General features: G+C 51.2%; 1 protein-coding gene across 3 annotated transcripts; it reads left to right on the forward strand.

The window, feature by feature from the left end:
- Positions 1-2,607: 2,607 nt before the first annotated feature.
- Positions 2,608-11,431, forward strand: AP5S1 (adaptor related protein complex 5 subunit sigma 1). 3 transcript variants are annotated; one of them, XM_019462635.2, is made up of 3 exons: positions 2,608-2,895; positions 8,832-9,023; positions 10,290-11,431. In XM_019462635.2, exons 2-3 carry the CDS (start codon positions 8,848-8,850, stop codon positions 10,714-10,716), a joined length of 603 nt encoding a protein of 200 aa, XP_019318180.1. In that variant the 5' UTR covers positions 2,608-2,895; positions 8,832-8,847; the 3' UTR covers positions 10,717-11,431. The 3 variants fall into 3 exon arrangements, with proteins under 3 accessions (XP_019318180.1, XP_019318179.1, XP_019318181.1); XM_019462634.2 differs by lacking the exon at positions 2,608-2,895 and adding an exon at positions 7,382-7,510; XM_019462636.2 differs by lacking the exon at positions 2,608-2,895 and adding an exon at positions 7,660-7,760.
- The last annotated feature ends 1,228 nt before the right edge of the window (positions 11,432-12,659 follow it).

The raw sequence follows: 12,659 nt of genomic DNA on the forward strand, positions 1-12,659 counted from the left end.
CACCACTGCAGGTGACCCTTGCCCCCAAATGCAAGTCTGTGATTGCCGGGCCTCCTCTGCACACATGTACAGATAAGGTACTACCTGATACAGAGTGTGTACAACATGTGGGGCATCATTACCACTTTCTGTCAAAGTTCATCTACCTTCTGAAGTAGGTGGTGCTAACGATTATTCACTCCATATTGTAGATGGGAAAATGGAGGCTATTTCCTACCAGAGCAATAAAGGACTCCAGATTCCCAGGCTGAGTCTAAACAATGCTTGCCTTGTCTCCGGCTTTTCCTCCAAGATTCTTACGCCCAAAGGCTTGGTCTTCCCTCTTGGTCCAGGCCCCGTGCAAGGGCACAATGCATGGGGGGTGTTGGGGTGTGACTTTGATGGTCCGGGGGCCTGGGCCTTTGCTCAGGGAGGGAGGGGCTCTGAAAGCTCCAAAGCCCTATCTGCTGATCAGGCAGCTAACACCAAGGGTAGCATTTATTCGGGTAAGGGGACTTGCCCCAGAAAAAAAGTATCTGTGTAGACCCCTGAGGAACAGGGAGAAATGGGGAGTGGGGGGGAAGGCCCCGGGCACTGTCCTACTAAGATTTGCTTGCTCCACTCTGCTTAGGTGGTCCCAGGAAGCCCCACTCCCTCCTTCCTGGTTTATAGAGGAGGAAGGCTGCTGGATGCTCAGAGAGGGCATGTGGTTGCCTCCAAGTCACACAGCAGATACAAGCAGAGCAGGCATTCCAGCTGCCTAGGACTCTCCCACTTCTCACCTCCTGCCTTGGTCCCAGAAAAGCCAAGTGGGTGGGGCTAGGTTGCCTGGTTTCTACTCTGAGTGTCCTCTTTCCACCCCATGGGTCACGGTCAGGCCACGTGGGAGGAGAGAGCCATGGGTGTTGAGTGTAAACACATAGGCTGTGTGCCAGGTGCTGACATCTGAGACTACATCTGTCCTCCTCATATCCCATCATCGGAGCCATAGTTGTGGTCATGGGGCATTCACACTGTTCCAGACACTTATACGTTGTCTCCTAAGCTTACCAGGTAGGTATATAGCTCATTTTGCAGGGGAAGAGGAGGAGGAGTCAGGGAGAGGGCCTTGGTCAAGCTAGGAAACAAAACTTCCCCCAGAGAAGGTCCTGGTGCTCACATATACCTTGATGGGGGTGGGCCTGAGTCTAGGAGAGGGAATGCCAGAGGTTTGCCTCTCCAACTCGGGCCAGGACCCCATCTATCCCTGGAGTTCAGGGGATGGGGCAATCTCTCCTCCCCCTAGCAAGAGAAGCGGTAACTTCTTTCCTGGATGCTCATGAAGGGACACAGATCAGGCAAGGAAGCAGTTTAAAATCCTGGGCTGCTGGCCAGTTTTGAAGGTTGTTTTGCTCGGGCCAGGGTAGTTAAAGAGCATCATAGGGCCAGGCACAGGTGGGAAGTTGGCCTGTGCCAAGCTGACCAAGTCAGTGGGCACTAGTGGGGTGTGGACACCAGCTGAATTGCTCACTGGGTCACTTGCAAAAACAATTTTAAAAAATGTTTTCTTTTTAAATTGAAGAATAATCAACATCTCATCAAGGGCACACATCTTAAGCAGAGAACACAGACCCGAGGAACCATTACACAGCTCAAGATAAAGGACTTTTCTAGAATTCCATTGAGGCTCTCTCTTGCTTCCTCCCAGTGCCTGCATCCCAGGGGTCCCCACTATTCTGACCTCTGTCAGGTAGATTCGTTTCTCCTGTCTTGAGCTTCATATACATGAAATCATACAGTTCATACCCTTACGTCTGGCTTCCTTCACTCAGCATGACTTTGAGATTCATTTATGTTTCCTTTAGCAGCGGTTTGTTCCTGTTCATTGCTGAATAGTATTCCACTGTGTGACTATACTCCTACATTGACTTATTCATTCTAAATTTTTTTCTTCTGGTTTTTACATTAAAAAATTAAGATACAGGGGTGCCTGGGTGGCTTAGTTAAGCATCTGACTCTTGATCTCAGCTTAGGTCTTGATCTCAGGGTCGTGAGTTCAAGCCCCACATTGGGCTCTGTGCTGGGCATGAAGCCTACTTAAAGAATATATAAAATAAAAGTGAAGATATAATTTATATATATCAAATCCATCCATTTGAGTGTACGATTCTGTGAGTTTTGACAAATGCATAGTGTGTAATCACCATCACAATCAGGTATAGAACATTTTCATTCTGCCCTTGATGGATTATTTGAGGTGATTTCAAATGGTACCAGCAATATACCCAGGAGTGGAAACGCCGGGTCATAGTGTGTTTGCTCAGCTTTAGCATTTTCTACCAGCAGAGTGAGAATTCTGCTGCCCCGTATGCTCATCACAATTGGTAAATTTTAATTTCTCTCTCTTAACCAGAAAATGTGACCGTTGTACATAGCAAAGAGCTCTGTTAAGTGCTGAACCTACACGTTGTGGTGTGGCAGCAGCAAGGCTCAAGCATTATAAGCCCAGCCTGTTTTCTGACTCTCCTACGTTGAAATATTGGTCTTAATTTCTTCCTCAAGTCAGATTCTCTAAAAAGTTAAAGTGACTCCTCAGAGTCAGTTGGCTGTATGTCATTGGCTTGAGCCCATCCATTGACGACAGCTTACAGCCATCTAGAAAACTTGGATTTCTAAAAAGTCTTCATATCTGGAATCGAACACGTAGGCGCCCACTTTCCAGAGGCAATGAAACTGTTCGTACAGAAAGGAGGGATGTTTAGACAAGGAGGTCCACGGTCTCATGGAATCTGGAAACAATCAGGAGAGGGAAGTTGAGTAATGACGGGGAAGTTGCTGTTCTGCAGCCAGGAAAGCCATGCCTTGAGAGAACGCTGGAGGACGTGGACTTGTTCACAGCCGATTGTTCAAAGAAGACAGTTGGTTACGGGACAGAAGGTAAGAAGCATTCCTGCCCAGCCCACACAGGAATTGGTGTGGGTGCCAGCCCTGTGCCGCTAGGCAGCCTCCGCCCCACCCAGCTGCACCAGCACACGCCCCTGGGAGGGCTGCCAGGCTCTGAGTCAGCGGGGCCTGAGGCAGCCCAGGGGAGGAAGCCTCACGTGGCCGGGTCCCAGCCGCCTCGTGGGGCCTTCTGGCTGTCAGCCCTGCAGGAAGCGCGGCTGTTTGAAAGGACGAATCACACATGGCCTCCTCCTCCTGGAGCCCAGCCAAGACTACTTCCACGGGGCCTGGGGCTCCCTGAGGGTGGGATGGAGCTCCCAGGGTTGGGTTGTAGAAGGTATGCAGGGCTGGAGTTGGAGGAGGCTTATGGTCTTCCGAAATTTGGAGCAGGGGCTGAGTCAGCCCCTGGGGCCACTGTGAGGGGACAGGGAGGAAGGGGGACACACAAGGTGGGGGGAGGGGCAGGCTGAAATCTACGGACATGAACATCTCCCTTAGCACGTAACCTCAGGAAAGTTACTTGAGTTCACTGTGCCTTAATTTCCTCATCTGTAAAATGGGGATTGCAAATGCCCTCCTTCAAAGGATTGCGGGTTGGATCAAATGAGTTAGTGTATGTAAAGCACTCAGAACAGAACCTGTCTACAGCGAGTGCCATACAAGAGTTGGCTATGGCTGTTACTACTTAGGGCCGGTGTGAGGATTAAAGAACAGACAGGTAAAAAGGATGAGCCTGAAAACAATTAGAAGAAAGGGGTCCAGGCTGAGGGTTTTGTCCCTTTTCTGCACATGGGCAAGCCCCAGGGTTGTAGGAGAAAAGCCCAAATGCTGTATGTAGACTGGTGGTCTACTGCACCAGTCCAGGTAGCAGTTAGGAAGCTGTGGAAGGGGATGTGGTGGAGACAGAGGAGGAAGCCATCTGTGTGGCTGGTGGAAAGCTGCCCGCACAGGACAATGCCATCTGTGAGATGACTCAGGGAGGTGGAGGGGGATGGAAGAACAAGGCTGGCCTGAATTTGGTCCCCTTTATTCTACAGCAGCCTTATCCACTTAATCTCAGCCCGCCTGGATTCTCAAAAAAGCAGATCCCTTCTTCTGCTTAGTTTGCTATTCTACTCTTTGAGAAATGGCTAGACATCCTTATCAGGGAGTCATTCAGAAAATCCACTGCCTGGGCCTGGCAGATTCTACCCAATTGCCCTCCTCACATCCAGAAGTAGGTGGTGGCTCAACTAGTCTGGCCTGAGGACTCAGGGTCTGTAAAGACCTTCAATATGGGTTCCCAGCTGTCAAAAACTAATGGGGCTGTCCCCAGGGAGTGAGTTCCCTGTCCCTGGAGATGTGTAAGCAGGACCTGGGGGTTGGTTCTAACATCTGGGAGAAGCAGCAGAGCTTCCCAAGCCAGGCTGCCCACCGGTGATCAGGACACTGCTACGGCTCGGGTAGGTGCGGAACGGAAACTGCTTTCCAAGTTGAATCAGTATCAGTCACCGTGCACACATCACAGTGTTAGGCACCAAGGGGCATTGGAAAAGGCAGGCACCAGGCTGCCTGCCACCATGGGGTAGGCCTCACCCTGACATGGGTAGGGAGCAGTGGAGGATGGGAGTGTAGGGAAGGGGCCCAATGTAAGAGGGTACAGGCAACCCCCCACCCCAGTTCAGAGGACCACTGAGAAGACCACTGGGGAGTGGGGTGATAGGCACCTCTGCACACAGCCAGAGGGAGCGGAGGGGGAATGATAGAAAGGTGTGATCCTGAGCCACTTCCAGACAGGTGGGCCAGGCCCTAAATCCAGCCACCTTCCTCATTCAATCTCCTCTAGTTTTTGTGTAGTGCTTTATTTTACTTTCCTTCCTTCTCTCTTCAGTTTCTCTCTCTCTTACACACACACACACACACACACACACACACACACACACACACATACACATACTCTCCATATCCCACAAACCCACATCTGCACCTATTGTATGCCTGGCCCAGCTGCAACCTGTAGGGTAACCACTATGAAAGGCTCACACACATGAACATGCAACGCATGTTGCTTCCACCGCACTCAGACTGTTCCATTCTGTCGTGAGGACCGGTCTTACAATTCCAGGAGGCACTGGAAGGTCAGCCTGTCCGTCCCTCTGCCTCCCATCAGACCAGAACACCCCACTTGCTTTCCAGTGCTGACCAACACCTCTCTGACACCTTCTCCTATCTTGCCTCTGTATTAAGGGTTGTCAACATACATTGATTTACCAAGTGCCTACTATATGCCAGGCAACACCCTGACCACTTCACGTTGCCTCAATTAGGCATGAATTAGACTGTTTGTAACGGCAACCCCACACAGCTGTTTAACAAAATAAATGTGTGTGCTCCTCACTCAGCAAGAAGGCTCTGCAGCATCTTGGGGGACCCAGGCTCCTTCCTGCCTCACTGTCCTCAGCTCATGGCTTTAGACCTGGAAATCGCAGGCTGGCTGAAGGCTGCAAAGAGTCAGGCATGGCACCTGAGTCTGCTCTGCTACTTGTCAAGACACTACCTCCATCTGGGTCCTCCAAAGCCCTGCATAGTAGTGGCTCAGGCTAGATTTTCACTGCTGTCTCCTTTACATACCTTGCGAGGCCAGCCCCTCAGTGGCCTGGGACTTGGGAGTGGACTCACTGCCTAAGGAATGGACAGAGACGCCTGGGTGGCTCAGTCGGTTGAGTGTCCGACTCTTGATTTCAGCTCAGATCAGGATCCCAGGGTTGTGGGATTGAGCCCCACATTGGGCTCCATGCTGAGTGTGTGGAGCCTGCTTAGGATTCTCTTTCTCCCTCTGCCCCTCTCCCCCATTTGGGCTTTCTAAAAAGAAAAAAAAATAAATTTAAAAATAATTTTTTAAAAAAGGAATGGACAGAGGCTGGAATACTGTATTCCAGATGCCAGGTGGCCCCAAGCAACCACAGCCCTTGGCCAGGTCTCTGCTGTAATCAGCTGGCAGACATGGGTCCTGGCTGAGCGTGATAGGGACCAGCAACCAGGAACTGAGCCAACATGACCCCAGTCTTGTGACTGAGTTCTCACACGGTCTCTGGGCCTGCCCCTCCATCTACAAATATATGTTGTACATGTGTTCAAAATGCCCCTATGCCCTAGTCAGACCCTGCCCATTTCCTGTAGCCTTCCTTCAATGCTGCCCTGCCCAGGTCCTGTAGCCAATGCATGCCTTGCCCTTGGAGGGTCCTGGCTCCAGGGTCCCCACCTTGGCTGCCCGGCTCTTCATTTCTTCAGTCACCAAGGAGTGTGTTCTTGTCGGCTCCAGGCCTACTTTGTGCATGGCCCTGGGGAGGGAACATGTGTGCCATGGCCTGTGTATACCCCATGGGAGACATCACCACCACAGGCAGACCCTCAGCAATGGGTGCAAAGAGAGCAGCTGAATGCTAACGGGCAGTCCAGGCAAGAAAGTTTCCCCTAAGTTTTGGTCTGAGCACATTTTGAAGGGGAAAAAGCGGGGGAGGAAAGGGCATTCCAGGCTGAGGGAACAGCCAGTGTGGAAGCTCTGAGGAACAGAACACTGGGAGGCTTGAGTGGTTCACTTGCTAATAGGCAAAAGTGTACATGCATGTGTGGGGATGTCCAGGGTAGGCAGTGAGGCTCAGGATAGACCTTGCCGGGTCGCAAACACCTCTGGGCTGAGTCTCTAATTGGGGCTGGAGGCAGATGGCCTGCCAGCCCCCTTTTAGGTTGAAAGAATAAATCTCTTCACTATACCTTTGACAGCCTCCCTCAAAGAGGGGTCAACTTATTACAGGTGGAAGTACCAAAGGAAAAACTGGTCAGCCTACTAAACCCTTCATTGGGGTCCAACGAAGTGCCTCACCTGCCAGGAACACAAACTTGTGACAGGGGTGGGCTAGGGGGATGGGGGGGGGGGCAGGGATAAATTTGAATCATTCTACTCGAAACCGAACCCTGGCCTTAACCCACCTCAGGAACCCACAACCCTAAACCCTCCCCGAAGAAATGCCTAAATATGCATCTTTGTCCTGAAGTCACAATTTCCAAAAGTAAAGCCCAGGAACCTGCATTTTAACAGGCACCCCACTGACTCCCACGCATAGTGGCCAGTTTGAGAACAAGCCCCGCACCTTTAGGCCCCACGAGCCTCAGAAGGTTCGCAGGGACCTCGGCATCCGAACCCCTCCTGCTCGCAACTACGCGGCCGCCCGGCCTTTTCCGGAAGGTTCACAGGCCGGGTCGCTGCGCCCTCTCGCGGTCGACGGGGGCTGTGGCCTGGGGCTCGGCTGGTCCAGGGGCTCCGAGTAGGAACACCCATACCCTGTCTGGAAATAATGGGCATGGGCCTTGCTGGGAGCTCGAAGCAAGGGGTCTTTGATCGGAGGGCAAAAGCTGCCCTCGCCGGGGGCCCGGGTGTCAGAACACCGCCCCTCCCCACTCCCGGCGCAGCACTCCGGGCGCGCGGGCCCCGCCCACCTTGCGCGCGTCACCTCGTGCGCGCTCTCGCGACCGGCGTGCGCAAGCGCCCAGGGGCTTCGCAGCCGCCATTACTCTCCCACTGCCGGGTCCTGCGGCTTGTTAGCAGAAGTCCGCAGGCAGGGAAGGAAGGGTGAGTACGACGCCTGGAGGACAGCGGCCCCGGGGCTCAGGAGCAGCACACTCAGGGCGGGGTGCCTGGCTTAGGTCTGTCTGACTGGAGCAAGATACTACAACCCCCCAAATGCCCTGCGCCACAGGGTTGCGCGAGGCAGTGACGTGAGAGTTTTTGTCGCTACCATTTGTGGGCAGGGGGGACGCGGTGGCGGAGGCTGATGACGCGCTCTTCTTGCCGCTGGAGGGTCACCGGAGGTCAGCGCCAGGTCAGAGCGCCTTCGCGAACCTTCTTGCTTGACCAGTCTAAACTGACGATCTATTTACCCTTAATCACAGATAACAGATATTTGTTTACTGTGTACCCGCTGCCTTTCCATCCCTGGCTGGCCACTGAACCAGCCAGACACCCTTATTATTAGTATCATTACTTAGTAGTCTTTATTTTTTTTTTTTCAACGTTTTTTTTGTTTTTTATTTATTTTTGGGACAGAGAGAGACAGAGCATGAACGGGGGAGGGGCAGAGAGAGAGGGAGATACAGAATCGGAAACAGGCTCCAGGCTCCGAGCCATCAGCCCAGAGCCTGATGCGGGGCTCGAACTCACGGACCGCGAGACCGTGACCCGGCTGAAGTCGGACGCTTAACCGACTGCGCCACCCAGGCGCCCCAGTAGTCTTTATTTTTAAGTAATCTGAAACTTACAGAAAATTTCAAGAGTTTCTTATAAAGAGCTATCTCATACCCTTTGATAATTAAGTTAGCTGCAGATACGATGCCATTTTAGCTCAATGTTTAGAGGTATGTCAGTGTGTATTTTCTAAAAACGAGAACATTCTCCCACATTCAAAATTAGGTAACATTGGTCAAGACTATTATCTAGAATGTTTCCAGTTGCTCTACTAGTGCTGTACGTTGAAACTACCCTTTTCTTGGCCGGGGATCCCCCACACACATCCCACACACAGGCAGCATTCAGCTGGCCTTGTCTCTTTAGTCTCTTTCAGTCTGGAGCAGTGCTCCCCAGCTTCTGTTGACTCTCATGACACTTTTTGAAGATTCCTGGCCATTTGTTTTGTAGTTTTGTAGGTTTGGGGTTGTCTGAGATTTCTTCACTTGACCTTAGCCAAAAGGCAGAGAAGCAATTGAGATTTCTTCACCATTGACTTTGTTGTGGGCAGAAGTGCTGCTGACCAGACACCATTATGGCGAGGCGGGGAGTGTGTCTTGAGTGGCTGAGGAGCACCATTGACCAGCCACAGCAACCTCTGGACATGCTGCCTTGTGGCTGCCCTGTGACTTTAACACCCATCTCACTGAGGTCTCTGGCTTCCCTGTAGTGCCTGCCCTGGAGCTATGGTCCACGCCTTCCTCATCCACAACTTGCGGGCTCCGCAGGCCCAGGACACGGGCCTTTGCCGAGTGCTCTACTCCTGCGTCTTTGGTGCCGAGAATTCACCTGATGACCCACGGCCACATGGTGCTGAGAGGGACAGGCTCCTTCGAAAGGAGCAGATTTTGGCTGTGGCCAGGTAACATATGGGCCTTCACTGAACACATGCCTGATAATGATAGGTTTTCTGCGGGGCACAGAGAATCAGACTAAAGCAGAGACAGAGTTTTAGAGTAGTGTTTCCATGAGCTGTCCACAGTTGTTCACAAGCGTTATGTGAAAAGGGGTTAAAGAAATAATAACAGTACGTTCATCATCGTTAACTAATATAGTTAGCATTTATTTAGCCTGTACATATGTGCTAAGAGTTTATGTTCTGAGCATTTCATGTATATGGACTCATTAATCCTTGTAACTGTCTATTGAGATAGATACAGTTATTATCCCTACCTTGCAGGTGAATAAACTGAGGTACAGAGACTTTAAGGAACTTAACCTGCCCAAGGTTATGTAACTAGAACATGGCAGAGCTGGGATTTGGGTGTAGGCAGGCAGATCCTGGAACATGCTTTGCAGTGCAGGACTTCTCAGGGCCATTAGTATGCCTGTAGGTTTTACGAATCCCTAAGGAGGAGTGAGAATGTCATACATGGGAATGCTGAGCCCAGAGCCTCCTGAAAGCCACTGAAAGAGCAGTGTGTGGGAAATACTGTTCCAGATGTAGTGGCTGGCCTTGGACCTTCCCATCCCAGACCCAGATGGAGCCAGCCAGTGCCAGAATCTCTTGACCTCTCTGCCTTTTGTGTCCGGGGATTAGCATTCTCCAATGGGCAGCCCTGTGTTAGCCTCTTGCCATCCCCTTGTTCCTCTGGGCCTCCACTCCCCTCCTGTAGCACAGAAAATTAAATGCCTTTAAAACCAGCCTGTGCATGGCCCAAATTAGAAAGTGATTCAGGAGGGATCAGAGAGTGATTTCAAAAACCTGAATGGCCAAGTGGACGGTCTTTCTTTTTTATTTGGAAAGGGTTGCAGGATGGTGGTGGAGAGGTTGGACAGGCCAGTTGCATTTCTTCATTTCTCATGGCTTGCGTTTCTTTATGTTAAGGAAGCCTCTGTGAAGCTAGTGGTGGCAGGATCTTTTTCCCCTGGTGCCCTTTCCTGGCTCAAAGAGCTGTGTTCAAAACCTGCCTTCTCTTGAACACATGGAGTGAAATGGTTCAGGGCCTGGAGATGGGAGCCTGGATTCCTGTCATGGCTCATGCTTCCTGCTCTGTGGTCCTGGGCAGGTCACTTAGTCTCTCTGGGGCTAAGTTTCTATATCTGAGATATGGAGTTAATAGCACCTCTCAGTTTTAGGGGTGGTCATGAGGATGACAGAAATTAGTGACCCACCCACTCTTCCCAGGCAGGTGGAATCCATGTGCCAGCTTCAGCAGCAGGCATCTGGCCGGACCTCCGTGGACCTGCAGCTTCAGTCCTCAGATGAGCCAGTGCCCCTGCATGAGGCCCCACATGGGGCCTTCCGCCTGGCAGCAGGGGACCCTTTCCAGGAGCCTCGGACAGTGGTGTGGCTGGGTGTGCTCTCATTAGGCTTCGCCCTGGTGCTGGATGCCCATGAGAACCTGCTGCTGGCTGAGAGCACACTCCGGCTGCTGGCACGCCTCCTTCTGGATCACCTCCGGCTGCTTACCCCCAGCACCAACCTCTTGCTTAGGGCTGATCGCATCGAGGGCATCCTTGCCCGCTTCCTGCCCCATGGTCAACTGCTCTTCCTCAATGACCAGTTTGTCCAGGGTCTGGAGAAGGAACTCAGTGCTTCCTGGCCCCGCTGACCCCTCACTGGGATGGGGCTTCCTGAGGGGCAGGGAGGGAGGACAAGGATGGATGGACACACAGCCAGGTGAATCTTGGCATTGGCCTCCTTCCCAGCCTGCTCCCAGCTCTGCTGTGCTACCACATCCAGGACAAGTGGACGGGACAAGCTGGCAGAAGAGAGGGCTGGGCAAAGGGTGGTGAGGAGGAATCCCAGAACATCCTGTGCCTGGAGCTGCCATGTGACTCATTTAGGCTGCATAGTGGACCAGTCTCACCTGTCCTTGACCCCAGTTTCTCTCATCCCCGGCAGCCAGCCCCCAAAACAGTCCACCAGTTGCTAGTGTTGGAGCATGAGGAGTGGAACTCAGCCCACTTTCTCCTTCCAAACCCATAGTCCTCACAATGCAAAAGGAACCTGAGACTCCCAGGGTGGGGGAGCTGGTTGCTGTATTTGCACTCACTTAGGAAACATTATCAACAAGGATTTTGTCAGTGAGGACCTGCTCAGTGTCCAGCCCCACCACAGTTCACAAATGTGTCTGTCGTTCATTCAGCAGGGGGATTCTGTAGCTCTCTTTGGGCCCATCCCTTGCCCACCAGGCAACTTCAAGATAATGCTAGGTTTCCTTTGTTTTCAGGGAGAGAAGATACCATCAGATGGGTGCAAGAAGTCTAGCCAGGATGAAGTTGTCTTTCTTGTTTTGAATTAAAAGCACTGATTGTGTGATTTCATTCTTCGTTTCTGTAAGTTTGGATAATGTATATTTGCTCTTATGAGTACGTGTCTCTTTGGCACTGAGCTGGGTATCTGAGCTTTCATGATCAAAGATGCCTCCAAGAAGCATCTTGGGAGGTCTCCACCTCTTGTGCCCCATATCACCCCTGTCGCCTTATGTGCCTCCTTCGGGTGGTAGTACTTGTTTTCTGTACCAAAATGTGGCAGGTTGGTGTGGATCTCTGAGAAGCAGAGCCTGAGACGAGGATTAGAGGATTAGTTACAAGTTGCTTACATGGGAGGTGATTCCAGGAAGTACTGGAAGGGAAGGCAGCCCATACAGGTACATTATCAAGGGTGGGTCGGGAGCTTAGTGCCTCTGGGGGCCTGTAACCCAACAGTCACTTTGAGTGACCTTGCTTCAAGGGCGAGGGACTAAGAATGTTTGTCTGCCATTCTCTTCAGTCAGTGGTTTTGAGTTGGTCTTAAGACAAATTACCTGGCTCTTTCTGCCCCCAGAAAAAGGCATTGTGGTGCTGGGCCTGGCTGCATGATGGTCAAACCCAAAAGGATATGGGTGGGGCACCAAACTCCTGTTATGAGTCTTTAACCAGCAGCTCCTTGTGGTGGTTTAAAATGATTCAATTGGGGGCGCCGTCTGTTAAGCACCTGACACTTGGTTTCGACTTAGGTCATGATCTCATGGTTCGTGAGCCCCAAGTCGGCCTTCTTGGGATTGTCTCTCTCCCACTTTGTCCCTCCCCTATTTGTGTGTGTGCATGCATGCACTCTCTATCTCAAATAAGTAAACGTTAAAAAAAAAAAAAAAACTGGAAAAAAATTTCTTTATTCTTTATTGTCAGTACCACGCTGTCTTGAATACTGTTGCTTTAGATAGTAGTAAGTCTTCAAGGCAGATAGTGTCAGTCCTCCAACTTTGTTCTTCAATAATGAGTTGGCTAGGGGTACCTGGGTGGCTCAGTCAGGTAAGCATCCTGACTTCAGCTCAAGTCGTGATCTCATGGTTCATAAATTTGAGCCCCACATCTGACTCTGCTGTCAGCGCTGAGCCCACTTTGGATCCTCAGTCTCGCTCTCTCTGCCCATCCTATGCTCTCTCTCTCAAAAATAAATAATAATAATAAAAGTATTTAAAAAAATAATGAGTTGGCTAATCTCAGTCTTTTGCCTTTCCATATAAACTTTAGAATCAGTTTTTCAAATCCACGAAATGACTTGTTGGGA

Source organism: Panthera pardus, unplaced genomic scaffold, assembly GCF_024362965.1.
Source record: "Panthera pardus isolate Hobbes unplaced genomic scaffold, ASM2436296v1 HiC_scaffold_25, whole genome shotgun sequence".
Lineage (NCBI taxonomy): Eukaryota > Metazoa > Chordata > Mammalia > Carnivora > Felidae > Panthera > Panthera pardus.